Source organism: Rhinolophus ferrumequinum, chromosome 16 (assembly GCF_004115265.2).
Source record: "Rhinolophus ferrumequinum isolate MPI-CBG mRhiFer1 chromosome 16, mRhiFer1_v1.p, whole genome shotgun sequence".
In the NCBI taxonomy this organism is placed as follows: domain Eukaryota; kingdom Metazoa; phylum Chordata; class Mammalia; order Chiroptera; family Rhinolophidae; genus Rhinolophus; species Rhinolophus ferrumequinum.
Genome location: NC_046299.1, coordinates 40626507 through 40640534, shown reverse-complemented (window position 1 = coordinate 40640534; position 14028 = coordinate 40626507). Strand labels below are relative to the sequence as shown.

At 38.8% G+C, this 14028-nt stretch overlaps 1 protein-coding gene across 24 annotated transcripts in view; it reads left to right on the top strand.

The window, feature by feature from the left end:
- ANK3 (ankyrin 3) overlaps positions 1-14028 on the top strand; it is a 473720-nt gene that overhangs the window by 346899 nt on the left and 112793 nt on the right. For all 24 annotated transcript variants that reach the window (XM_033130276.1, XM_033130259.1, XM_033130260.1 and 21 more), the window contains 5 exons: positions 749-946; positions 5427-5525; positions 9719-9817; positions 9907-10005; positions 10537-10632. In XM_033130276.1, coding sequence (XP_032986167.1) covers positions 749-946; positions 5427-5525; positions 9719-9817; positions 9907-10005; positions 10537-10632 — 591 coding nt within the window. The remainder of the gene's footprint in view (positions 1-748; positions 947-5426; positions 5526-9718; positions 9818-9906; positions 10006-10536; positions 10633-14028) is intronic.

Genomic DNA, 14028 nt, shown 5'->3' with positions numbered 1-14028 from the left:
ACTTTGATTGGAGTTAGTCAAGGGGGGAACAGGTGTAGGAGGGTGAGAGGGAAGTAAAAGACTTCATGAAGCTGTAATATTTGAGCTGAATCTTCAATGGATGGATGGTGGCCCAGAGAGCATATTGGGGAAAAGCATTCTTAGTAGAGTAGGCAAGACAGAAACATGATTTGTACTTTGTCCTGGGTTTAGTTCAGCTGAAACATAGCATGGAGACTGGAGTTTTGTGAAAGAGGCAATCAGAGGGGCGTATAGGAGTAGATTATAGCATCTTGACTATCATGAAAATTAAAAGGTTTAACTTGTAAGCAATAGATAGCCATCAAAGGGATTGTCAAGGTGGAATAATGGCTCTGAACATGTCCCCGTGGTACCACATTGTTTGTTGTTTCCTAGTAGGTTTCCCTCTCATCCCCAATTTAAATAAAGCAAGTAATTATTGAGCACCTACTAATGTAACTACCTATAAGAGGGAACCCTATCTACCTTTTTGTAAAACCGTTGTTACTCTGACTCTCTTTCATTAAATTGTTTATAAGTATTATGTTTTCCCTAGGTAGGTGTGGGAGACATGGGGACCCCATACGAATGGCATTGCTTGATTTACCAGTGTTAGCTTACTTACTCTTGAGTTTTTAAACCATCAAACAAACAAAAATCACGAGATAGGGAGGCAAACTATTGAAAATGCACTACACACGTTTTTACCTTGTTCCTGGGCATGTGACCACGTGATTCGTGTTGACAGAATGGTTATACACCGCTGCACATCGCTGCCAAAAAGAACCAGATGGACATAGCGACAACTCTGCTGGAATACGGTGCTGATGCAAACGCAGTTACCCGGCAAGGAATTGCTTCTGTCCATCTTGCAGCTCAGGAAGGACATGTGGACATGGTGTCACTGCTTCTCAGCAGAAATGCCAACGTGAACCTGAGTAATAAGGTAGATCACCTTTTTCTTTCTCTCCAAAGTGAACAACACAACCAAACCTCAGCTCTCAGAAAGGTCAGTAGGAAGTCATGAAAAATCTGGGTCAGGTCGAATGTGTAAAGTATAATATTGCAAGTCGTTTGCCAAAGTGCTCTTTACCGTAGCAAACACTTGGAAGCAATCTGTTTCACCGATAAGCGTTTGCGAGGTCAATAATTGCAAAGTCATACAATTGAGTAGCGTATAAAAATGAAGTCCAAAGTTTTCTAAAACCGTGAAGGTTTGTGATAATGTCCATTCGAAGAGCAACATTGTTACCTCACCAGAATGTAGCAACTAAGAAGTTATAAATTGTACTTTGTCTATGCATTCGCAAACATTTCTGGGGACACGGACTCCTTGCCTATCCCAGTTTAAGTCCAAGGTGAAAAAAGAAACTGGAAACAGTGGTGCCTTCAGAGAGTTCATTTTAGTAACAGAAATGTGGAGTGTCTTTTTTATTCAAAAGATTGGAAAGGTTATTAGCTTACACGTCTAGTCTAGTCGTCGTTTATAAATTGGCCATTCCAAGGAACTTGTAAATACTGTCTCCAAAATTCTTCAAACTCCCCTGTCTTCATATGACGTTCCTATTATTAGTAAAGAAAGTGCCAGAACTTTGTGAAGCGAAGTGCAAGTCCAGCCCACAGTTGACCAAAGACATGTTAATGATGTGACTGCATATATCGCAGTGTCATTGCATGTGTCAGAGAATTAATAAGCTGACTGCTTATTAATACCTGAGTCTGAGATCTGCCTAAAACACGGGACAGGTGTTTCTAAGTTGTCAGATAACACAAAACTCCCAAGAATGTCCCCAGCATGTAGCTTCTCCTCTACCAGTTACCAATGGCACAACTGGCATTGCTCAGATGTAGCTCAGATATTAGAATAGAGTTTCAGCATAGGAATAGTTGTATGCTGACTAATAAGTGATTTAATTATTTTTAACATATGTGGCCTGTGTTTTGGAATCACAGAGGGAATGAATCCTAAATCTGGCTCTGACTAGATGTGTAATTTGGGCACGTTATGTGAGCTCTCTGAGCCTCAGTTTCATTCTAGTCAATGAAGACAATATTTATTTCACAGAGATGTCATGAGGATTAACTAGATAACACTCAGCACCTTCTTCTAGGTAGAAAAAAACACGTTGTGTTAAGTTTGGACTTTGCACAATTTGGGGAAAAGCTTACTCTGCACTAATCTGAATCCCCAAGGTTGTAATTTTACAAATTCTGTAAACCAAAAGACCAGGGAAACCTTTCTTTTTAATTTCAGTACCTTGAAAAACCTTTTTAATCATTACAGAGAAAACACCTTTTTCAATTTTTTTCTGGTGTACCAATTTGATTTTCTCATATCTTTCTTTTTACACATTCCTTTTAAGAACGCGTGTCTCAGCATTAACGGGAAACACAAAGCAATTTCAAATAATCATTATAATCAGGATTTGTTTGAGCTTTTGAATTTTCTAAGTTTCACATACCAACATATAAACTAGCCTTGTAATAGTTTGCTGCAAAATTCAACTTATCTAAATAAGGTAGAGAATCTGGCCTTCTCGGGTGGAAACACATTCTACCATCCACTAGAGTATTTTTCTCTCATGAGCCCAGAATATTGCCTCCTTAATTCTCCCAGTAACAATGTAGACCTTAATAATTGGTTAACAGGTTAACATTTTCAGTTGGCTTGATACCAAAGTACATTCTGACTGTCTCTTTTTTTTTTTCTTTAAAATCCTCCAGTCAAGTGGTTACAATATGTATCCAGTCTTGGAATTCACCTTAGACTCATGAAATATTTCTGGGCTGAAACTACTTCAGAAAGAATTTGTCAGCGTTTGCTTGGGTAGGCTGGGCATTAGCGAGGGAATTCTGAAGACCAAAAGACATGCATAGTAAACCAAGGAAACCTGGTAATTTTCAGCCACCTTCCTGAATACATATTAGCAGAGATACTGCCAAGGAAATTTGAAAGAGCCGGTCAGCTGGTTTCCCGTTAGCACATGGTACTCAAGGAACTTTCAAGAACTTCATAGCCCCTGGAAACTGTTTAGTACAAAGGCATTTGTAAATCTTTGCTTCCTTTCTCAGTTGTCCTTTTCTGGTAAAGTATTAAATAAGCTCCAATGTGAAAACATTATCAGTGGAACTTTATCATTCGATAAGGAACCCTGACAGTTTTTCTGTCAGTGTCCTGAGCTGCCAGAGTTATAATAGTCTGTAATTCCTCTCCTACCCAACCATCCCACCTTCCCCATTTAACATGAGACTTTATTTCCTTGCTATAAAAATTAAATACTTACAAGATAAGATTTAGCTTTCATGAAAATTTATGTTGAACCAAACACTTTATTGTTTCCACTTACTTCTTTCCATACTAGTAACCAGCACTCTCAGTGGTTTTAAGGAAAAGAGACCATGAACCTAAGTTACTGCTGAAGTACTAGTATCTGATTTGCTTTGATTTCACTTTTGATGCTGTTTCCCCACATGGATTTTGCAGACCACAAGTGACTATCTTTCTGTATAAAGCAAATAGAATATCAAACAGAGCTGCTGCTATTCTGAATTGGTATTGTTCTCGCTGTTCCAAATAAATGCCATTTTTAAAATGAGCAATGGTTGAAACCCCATAAAAGATAAACAGATAACTTCTGCACTCAATCAAACAGGGCTGTTTTCACCATCACGTTATTCTTTTTAATCTTTTTAACCAAACTCATGACTATGAAAATAAAATTTTCTTTATTTAATGTTTCACCTGAAAGATATTTGTTGTGTCCTCTGATTTAATCAGTTAGTAGATGGATTAAAAGCTGGATACTAGACGCTGATTATACAGAGGTTAAACATACAGTATTTGCCTCAACAAGCTCACAGTGGTTTGAGGAAGACAGACAAGAAAACAGTTTAAATGCAGGATTAGGATGATCTTAATAGAGCAGGTGTGCACCTAAATTGTCACAATGAGGCCCTTTGTCCGATGGAGGAAAAGGACGCCTGAGAAACTTGAAAATGACTCTGTGGCAGGTAGGGTGGGTAACCCACGCATGCATGAATATAGACGGGGTGGGGAACACGAGAGGTTAGGTCATGTGCCAGGATACATGATCAAACTTCACTAATTGCCACGCAGTAGAGTATTTTCGGAGTTCTGAAAAGTCTCAAACTCAGAATAGTCGACCATGACACTTTTACAAAATGTTACGGCTGAAAATATTTGTTTCCTCTAAAGTTGAATATGGAACATTGTTCTATGATTATGTCAGTGTTTGGGTGGTGCCATTTTGGCCCTGGCTTATTTTTCTTGGAGTTCAAGTGAATGCATCAGTCCTCCTTTTCGTATTTCCCTTTTATTCAGTTTGAGTGAGCTTCCTTCAGAATTCTATAAACATTATTTAAAAGTCAACAGCGAATTACTATTCCTGAGTCTGGAATTTGTTTGACACAATAGCAAGCCCAGAATAAATAACGTGCAACATCTAGATGGTTCTGAACCCTTTCTGATGCTGCATTTGATTCACTCCTTTTCTCTGACAAAAAGGACAGTTTGATGTTGTCATTGCACAGATGTTAAAGGGGGAGAAAGAAGGCCTCCAGATATTAACTTCTGTACTCATAAGGGATGAAAGGAAATAATCTAGAAGCACTCACACCAACTCACTTTCTCTTAATTATTATTGATGAAAAAAGTACTTTACAACACCAAGGACTTTTAAACCAGGGCACAGTCTTAGTGATTGTTTTCTTGGCCATCAGAACAACCATATAGCCTGTACGTTCTGTGGTAGAGTCAGTTTCAAATATTCAGTCTCGTTAAACACATACACCATCTAAATGACCTGGAAATGCTCCTGATCTAGCACTCACATTACATTTCATAGGCCACCTTTTTTACCCAGCACAACATACAGAAAGTATGTGTCAGGTTTGGGGTATTAATATTTAATGGAGAAAATATCATATATCAGTGTTCAATTTATAAACTTTTTATTTTAATATTTTTCGCTAAAGCTACTACCACTGGTAATGCATTACAAGTGCATAATTTTGAAAAAAAAAGTCTCTTTTTTAAGGCGATACTGACTTATGTAGCAAGAAATGGTATAATGGTTGTCATTTGCTTTAAAATACTACACAGAGGGAAAAGCAAGGGAAATAAGGCTAAATGGAACAAATGTAGGAAAACCTTGATAACTGCTGAGTCTGTGATGAATATTCAGAGTTCAGCCCCTTGCCTCCACTTTTGAATATGTGTGGAATTTTTCATTAAGCCTGCAGATAACAGTGTTGCCACAGTGCTAGTATATAAACTGATTCCATAGATTTTGTTTAACATAGAAATTCTAGGCTCACTCTCCTAGAATTCGCCAATTGTTTCTCAAACATACCCACGTGTGCTCCCTTTCTTCCTGTGAGATGACTGTCCTTTGAATCCTTTGCAGAGTGGCCTGACCCCGCTCCATTTGGCGGCTCAAGAAGACAGAGTGAACGTGGCCGAAGTCCTCGTAAACCAAGGGGCCCATGTGGACGCCCAAACAAAGGTATACAAAAAGCATGTGTCCGTGCGAAGTGTCATTGAGTGACTCCTGTATGGAAGCAGGTGCAAATTTATAAGGGAAAGAACAAACTCTCCATTATATCTTTTATACACAGTATTTCAAAGGTATGTCTGTGCATGGGACACTAAAGTCTCTGGGGATTATAGTGTTCCCATATGCTTTTATCTTTCATGGCCTAGGTACATTATCCTAGCTGCATATCAATATCCTCCCGTGTTAACACTATTGATCCTGTTACAACAGATTCACCCTTCAGGGACAGAGTATAAAAATTTGTACCTTTCCTAGTTTTGGTGACTGACGTAAAAAATGCATATAGAAAAGTTTGTGAGTAATTTGTGACCTCCAACTTTGTTCAGGCATAGTTTATAATAAGGAAAAATTAAATTTTATTCAATTATTACTCACTTGCTAAATTCCTTAAGGTATGTGTGGTCACTAGTGGCTCCCTAGCCTCCCGCGCCCCAATCCCTCCAAAATAGCTCTTTTCCAAAAGAAAAAAGAAATCACTGATTAATCTCATACAATGCCACAACTTCAAACTAAGATAAGAAAAATGGACGTTTTGTGTCATCATCAAAGATATGACTTCACATTAATCTCATTTCTCTGAACATTTTCTTTCAGTGCTTCATTTTGTTACCTCTTCATATCAAATTTGTTTTATCTACTCTGCAATAGAACCTTCCTTGCTATGTCACCTTTTGACAGAAAAACGAATGCTTATCAAATACTGGGAATACAAATACTTTTGTGTATAATACAGATGCATTCTGAGGTATATGGACAGATATTGGAGATATTGGTAATATACAGGTATCACCAGGAATTAGCCAGGTAAAAAAGTTTGCAGACATCACATTCAGACTGAATTTATGGGACTAGCACAGATGGAGCAGCCCTGAGTAGATACCCTTTGGACATTGCTTGCAGCTCTATTGCTTGACTGCTCCACCTATACTGTGTTCTGTTAGAAAGAAGCTGCCCAAAAGAGACCTGACCAGGCAAGATCCTTTATGCTTTAAAAACTCTGTGCTAAAATAGTAAAGCCAAGGTATGGTCCTGGGCCAGGATAGCCCTAGGCAGAACTGGGAAGTATGCGAGCTCCTCTCCACATCTCTTTCTGAAATGCTCTGTGCCCTTGAAGTCTCCATGGCCTCGTTTGGTAGCCTAGTTGCCCAGCTCTCCCTTCACTCTATATCCCTTCCAAACTTTTCATTGTAGAACATTTCATTGTTCTTGAATGCCTTCCTAGGTAGCTGAGTATTTAACAGAGAAACCAGTAAAGGCAGTGGTAGTGGCTGAAAGGTTTATTGTTACTTTACATTTTGAAAATAAAAGCATTTTTAATTCCAAAAAAAAAATCAGATGGGATTTAGCTGATAGTTGTTATTTTGCTTGAATCCTTCCATGAAAAAAGAAATCTCTAGAAATTTTCAATTTCATGGTAAATGTATTCACCCCATGTTTTATTTACACACACACACACACACACACACACACACACAGACTTAAACACATTTTTGGTTACCTCTCTATATAGATTAAAAATTCTAGAGGGCATGGACAGGGTTAAGTTCCTCAATATTTTCTTTTGCCTCAACACATCCAAGGCATACACTAAAATTCAGTCAGGAAATGTGGCAATGCGTCTCAAAGGCAGTTTGGGAGGAGAGGAAAGGGTGCTGTACCTTCTCCCAATTTGACAAATGACCCTTCAGTTTAAGAGCTTCAGGTCTGTACGAGGGTTTTCTCCTAACTCAGCCTAACTCAGGTTACAGTCAGTAATCATTTTTGTTCTTATTTTCATATTTTTGAGGTATATACCTTTTCTGCCCTTTACAAGTGATACAATTAGGAAAGCATCTCTCTGTCTCTTAAAAATGCTTTTTCTTTCCTTTCTCAGCAAAGAGCACAACATATGATCACCGCATAACTGAGTAGAGCAGAGGTGCCAAAAAGAGAGTGTGCTCGGACTTGCTCCTTAACCGTGTGAATAGGAGTTTATTATATTCTATGAACTTTCAAAGTCTTACTGGTAAAGAAAACATCCCCAAGGAGCCTACACATTGGGATGTAAAATACCATTCTATTCGTTCGCTTGAATTACAAAGTAGATGGGATGCTATGAGGATGAGTAGGAACTGTGCAGCAAAATACTTAACGTGATCCAATTGGTTTTAAAAATATCGAATACATTTAGCACAAGAGCCGCTGGACACTGATCATCATTGTTTAGTCAACTTGACTGAAAACTTGAAGAGTCTCTTAAAATTTCAAGTTTAAAGAATATTTTCTGTATTTTGTTGGCTTGGAATCAAATTCTTTACCACGAAACTTGGAAATAATGTTACCTCAATCAATTAAGTTCATTGTGCTGAGACCTGATAGGAGAAAAGTATTTTCCTGCCTCCCTCCCTCAGCAGCATTCTAATTCCCAATGCCTTTTCCTGAGCCTCTCAGAACCAAGAAAGAGCCCTGCAAAGCACGCAAGTGGATTCTGCTCACCAAAAGGGGATATCCTTCATTGGGCACGAAGCAGCTTTAGGGACATAAGTCGGTTGCATATACATGCAGTTATGGTGAGCATATCAGAGGGAGTCTGGTCAGTGTGGAGATACTGCTTGTTCACTTCATGGAATAAAATGTGACCAGAATCAGATCTTTAGGACAGCGCATCGTGGGGTGGTGTTTTTACTTCCCAGAATCGGCTATGGTCTCAGCATCTCTTTTTCAAATTCAAATATATCCATCTACCAGAATGTCTTGGTCAGTTTGGGCTGTTCTGTCAAGAATACCATAGATTGGAGAAACCTTTACTTCTCACAGTTCTGGAGGTTAGGAAGTCCAACGCTGAGGTGCCAGCAGATCTGGTATCTGATAAGCTCCTTCTTCCTGATTTTCAGGTGGCCACCTTCTCGTTGTATTCTCACATGGCAGAAAGCAGAGAGGAGATGAATTCTTTCCTATCTCTTATAAGGCCACTAATCCCATTCAAGAGGGCGCCACCCTCATGACCTACTCACCTCCCAAACGCCCCACCTCCAAACACTGTCACACTTGGGATTAGGGTTTCAAGATACTAATTTGGGGGGCACATTCAGTCTATAGCACGAAGTCACCACAAAGACACAATAGTGCCATTAATGTGAGATGCACACCCTTGAAAGCATGGTCACCCTCATGACCATTTAGAAATATTATAAAAAGTCAGGGCTCTCCCTTTCAGCAATCTGATACTGCCAGTGTCATCACAAACAGATTTAACATGGGCACTGACATTGAGTAGTGGTGTCTGTCGCAAGGTGTCTATCTAGAAAAGTATCTGGAATATCTTTGTTTCTAAAAATAATTATCTGGAATGTATACACATACTTGATCTATTTTTAAATAAACAGAACTTATAGCCCCTCAGGGGCTAGTGGGTATTATTCTGAGAAACAGTGCATTGTTTTGTCTAAAGCAGTGGTTTTTAAACGGTGGCCGGGTAGGCAGGAGACTTTACCTGGAGCATACGTACCTAGATCACGTTCATACTTCTCAGCCCGCCTGCACTCACACCAGCCTCCTCGTTCTCAGCATCTCTGTTTCCTGCTGTCTCTGTCATGCATTCTGAGGTTCGTCTACTGCCTTACGTTGTCATGTAGCCACTCATGTTTTTAACCTTGATTTTATATTTTTAGAGAATAGAGTGTTCCGTAAATTCTAGTCCAAGTCTTACCGTAGAACACTCTTCTGACCCCTCGATAAGAAGCCACTGAATCACTCTATCTAGGCTTCTATTGCTTCATCTTTCCTTCCAGTCTTGAAAAGTTGTTATGAGAATAAAATTAGCTGTTACAAGAGAGAGTGCACTTTGGGAAGTTTCATATTACACATATATATTATATATATGATACATATACTTATATATGATATATATACATATATATCATATATATGTATATAATACACACACACGTGTATTTGCACATGAGATGGTATTATTGTTTATACCTAAGACTAGCTCTGAGAATTATCAAGGACATTTTTTGTGTTTTTTTTTCATAAGAGAAAACAAAAACAATTTTTGTCAGCTCAAAGAGAAAGGTTACATAACAGTTTGCATCTCTTTCAGCTAGCTGCCCCTAACAGTGTACTTAGGATGGTTCACGTATGTGTATGTATAATTACAGATGGGCTACACGCCGCTACATGTAGGCTGCCACTACGGAAATATCAAGATCGTTAATTTCCTGCTCCAGCATTCTGCAAAAGTTAATGCCAAAACAAAGGTAAACTCCTTTCTCCTTTGTTCCCACCAAAATCATTGATTTTTGTGTCCAACGAAGTAAGAGTCATTTCTTCCATCCTCCTCCTGCAGAATGGGTATACGCCTTTGCATCAAGCAGCGCAACAGGGACATACACACATCATCAATGTGTTGCTTCAGAACAATGCCTCCCCCAATGAACTCACTGTGGTAAGAGCAACGGGCCCACTGAGGGGAGAGGCAGGAGGTGGGCCAGGCACTGGTGTCTTCTCACATCCCTCGTGCACCACTGTTGCTTGTTCACCTGCATTAATAGGCATGAACAGAGCATTCATTGGCATGAAGGGGAAGGACAATAACTCCATGGTTGTACACTGTCCAGAGAGAGAGAGAGATGGCATTAGTGTTTCACACTTAAAACCTCCCGATTGCCTTGCCATCCAGTAGGAAGTAGATATATAAAAAGACATACATGTTTGTGTCCTTGATTACCTAGAACGTGAAGACGCTTCTTGGAGTCTTTGTGTAGCAGCCCAGACTCTGCTGTCTGAGTAGGAACAGGTTCGGTGGGTTCCGTGCGAGGCCTGTCTCTGATGAAACAGCGTTTTGTGTGTGACGGTGGGGTGGGACTGAGGAGACACACACCTGAGGTTTTGTATAGGTGACATGTGTGGGAACATACAAGCGCTGAGACACGTGGGATGACTTGTGAATTCCTTGTCCACGTTTCCCTCTCGCCAGAATGGGAACACTGCCCTCGCCATTGCCCGGCGGCTTGGCTACATCTCAGTGGTCGACACCCTGAAGGTCGTGACTGAAGAGACCATCACCACGACGGTAAGCAGTGGATGCTGGACTTCGTTACCCTGAGAGCCAGTTACCACAGTCGACTTCTGGGCTTCTCAGGAAGGAGTTGGAGCCAGGTTTGCTCCATTCATAGACTGGGAGCCATGTTTCAAAATGTCGTCACCTCATTGGTGGCGGTCAACATAGCCCAAATTCTCATTTCTGATGTTAAGAAGACTTTAGAAACACCAAAAATACCCTTTCAAAAGTTGCATTCGTAGCCACAGAGTTTTTACTTCCATAGAAAGCTAAATGTATGTATTTATTTGTTTTGACATTTGAACAGTTTTAATGAAATGAAGACAGAAATGTTTTAACATCCTTCTTTGGCAGTATAAGACAATTCTGCCAAAGAACATTCTAAGTTGGTTCTTTAAAACGTTTTAATTCAAAAATGATAATGGATACATTGTCATTATTATAAAAACTTACATTGTTATAAATACAAAACATAGGATCAAATTGATTTTTACCACCAGTCTCCTTTTTTCCTTCACTTAGTAGAGTTTTCATAGAAAAAACAATAGATGTTTTCTTAAAATTTAAAGTAAATCTTTACCAGGAGGACTTATTGCATCAGATATGTTTTTACAAGCTGCAGCCTCTAGGATAAGTCTTTTTTTTTTTTAAAACCCCATCTGGTGCCTTTGAACTGCCTCAGGATTTGGTGACTTTGGAATCACGAGCAGATATTGCACTATGTCAGAGGCTTATTTGGATTATTCCTGAGTCCATGACTCAACACACAGGCCTGAGACTGACTCCTTACAAGGTGCATCTAGGAGTCTGGAACACTTGGAATGATCAGCTCTGCCTCATTTTCTCCTCTACCACTTTCCAACATGAAAGAAGGCATAGTTAGTATTTGCAAACAGTTGTACACACAGTGCTTCATAAAAAAAAAAAAAAAAAAAATGATTTGAGAGCCTCTGGAGCTACCTGCAGCTTGAGTTATTTGGCTATCTACATGCTTTAGAAACTAAATAATGAGTTCGCTGATTACAAGAGAGACATTTTGTAATGCATAAAAGAGAAAACAATAGCTCTGATGGACTAGCATGAATTTTCTCACCCAGGTTACAGTTCTAACTTCAACATGGTTTGAGTAAGAGAGAAAATCCCACATGTTGCTTTCACATACCTCTTGAGTATGTCATTATCTTTAAATCTATTATTAAATTCTCTATTATTAAACAAATAACGTTTATTAGCCTTAATTTTACAGGTACCCCTTGTAGCTCCTTCTAGGGTGGGGAGGAGAGGGAAGAGGACACGGTATGAAACACTGGCCTAGTGTCACCGTGTTATAAAATATCTGAAGCCACTGCAATAAATACATGACTTCTGTTTCAATGTTAGAGAGTTTTGACACTTGCATAATAGTTCAAAATACAAATCTTATTTGGTTGAATGTAAATGACTTTGTCACCCATTAGGAAAGTTCAAAATGTTTCTTTGATCCCCATAAAAAACTTTAGGAGAAAATAATGTTACCGACAAAGTTACAGCCTCAGGAAATCTACTGACAGAGAAGGGTTGCAAGGCTCAGGTGCCTAGTGAAAAACTGAACATGTATAGTTGAGCCGTTTCACGCTCAACCACATCAGCTAACTTGGTTTCTGCAAGGGGAGAGGACAAGACTCTTGCTAAGATGAAAGGTCCCGTTGGCCTAATGAGGAAATGAGACTTCCACCAAATGAAGCACTCGCATTGATTAGAAAGGACTCCACCCAAGTCCCTAAGCCTTAGCCCAGCATTGTGGTATTGAGCCTTCTATTTAGAGCTGTAACTGCTCTGGCAGTTACATGTAATCTAGTTTACATGAGAATCGACATCCTTCAGGGTGGAGTCTGTGATCTCAAGCTCACAAAACACAATGTAGCCTCCACCACAAGTAGATCTTTGCACAGCCAGTTGCTGGGGCCCCTTGTCTCCATAAAACTTCACTTTTTAAAAACCACTTTAAAAAAAAAAAAGAAAGGTTGCATCTTCCATGAGACCCAGGTATGATGTGACAGTTCTAAGAAAGATGCTTTAGTTAATGACTTTACAATCATGAAGCATAAGAAACTGAGTTGCTGGAAGCTGATATTCAACAGATATGAATTAAGCTGTTTAAATTGCATTATTTAAAATACTCAGTTCCCTGAGCAGCAATGAGCAGAGTACATCGATCACTCAGATACATGTTTCTAATACCATTGTCTAATCCAGGGCTCCTTAGAGAAATGGCTGTCTCTAGCTAGAACTGGGGTAGGACATGTAGATTAGTCTGGAACATCTCGTAGTGCCAAAAAATAAGGAAGTACCCCTTCCTAGGTAAGTAAGTAAATACCCAAGCACACACACAAAATGATGAGGATATGTCAAAGTGACACAGAAATCAACTGAAAGAGCTCCTCATACCCACAGCTGGAACAATTTGAGCAACAATAAATAAATAAAATTGTAGTATGGGATATAGTGCAAAGTATGAAATAAATATCCGCGAGTCTGTGTTAAATAAATGACTGGCTAAATAGGGAAGAAGAGACAATTGAGGGACATTCCACACGCTATCTGACCAGTTTACCTCAAAAACTGTCAAGGTCATTAAAAACAAGAAAAGTCTGAGAAACTCTCACAGCCAAGAGGAGACATGACAACTAAAGATAAAATGGTATCCTAGGTGGAATCCTGGAACATAAAAAGGACATTAGGTAGAAACTTTAAAAATGTGGAAAAAAAATACAGACCTTAACAATAATATATTACGATGGGTTCATTAATTGTGACAAATGTACCATACTAATGTAAGACATTAATAATAGGGAAAACTTGGTGAACTCTCTATACTAGCTTTACAACATTTCTGTAAATTTAAAATCATTCTAAAATAAAAAATGTATTTAAGAAATTTTCAGTTGCAGTATTACAGGCTAGAAGAGGTACCAAATAATGCTTTATTTCAACGTCATAAGTGAGGACAGGGTGTAATCACATTTGCCAAGTATTCTCAGAACTATAATAAGAAACAGTGAATTTTACCCCTTCTTAGTTTGAACAAGCCTAACTTTTTTCAGTTGCTTTATTTAAATGTGCATCTTCCTTTGTCCCATCGTTTTTCATATGCTTAGTATTAAAAGAGGACTCTTTTTGAAACTAAAAACATGAAGTCATTAAGATTTTCTAAGGAGTACTGCCGTTGGTGTCTTTGGGTGGATACAATTTATCTGGGTAAAAAGTTATCAAAAAGCCAGTAAAACATGCAGTAAGGCCTTTGCTCTGTACTATACACTTCTTTAAATTTTTGTGAAGGTTAAAATAATTTTGCAAATGCATTACCTCTAAAATATTTTCTTCATATACATAGTTGTTAAATTATGTAATTTATGCAATCTTAATATT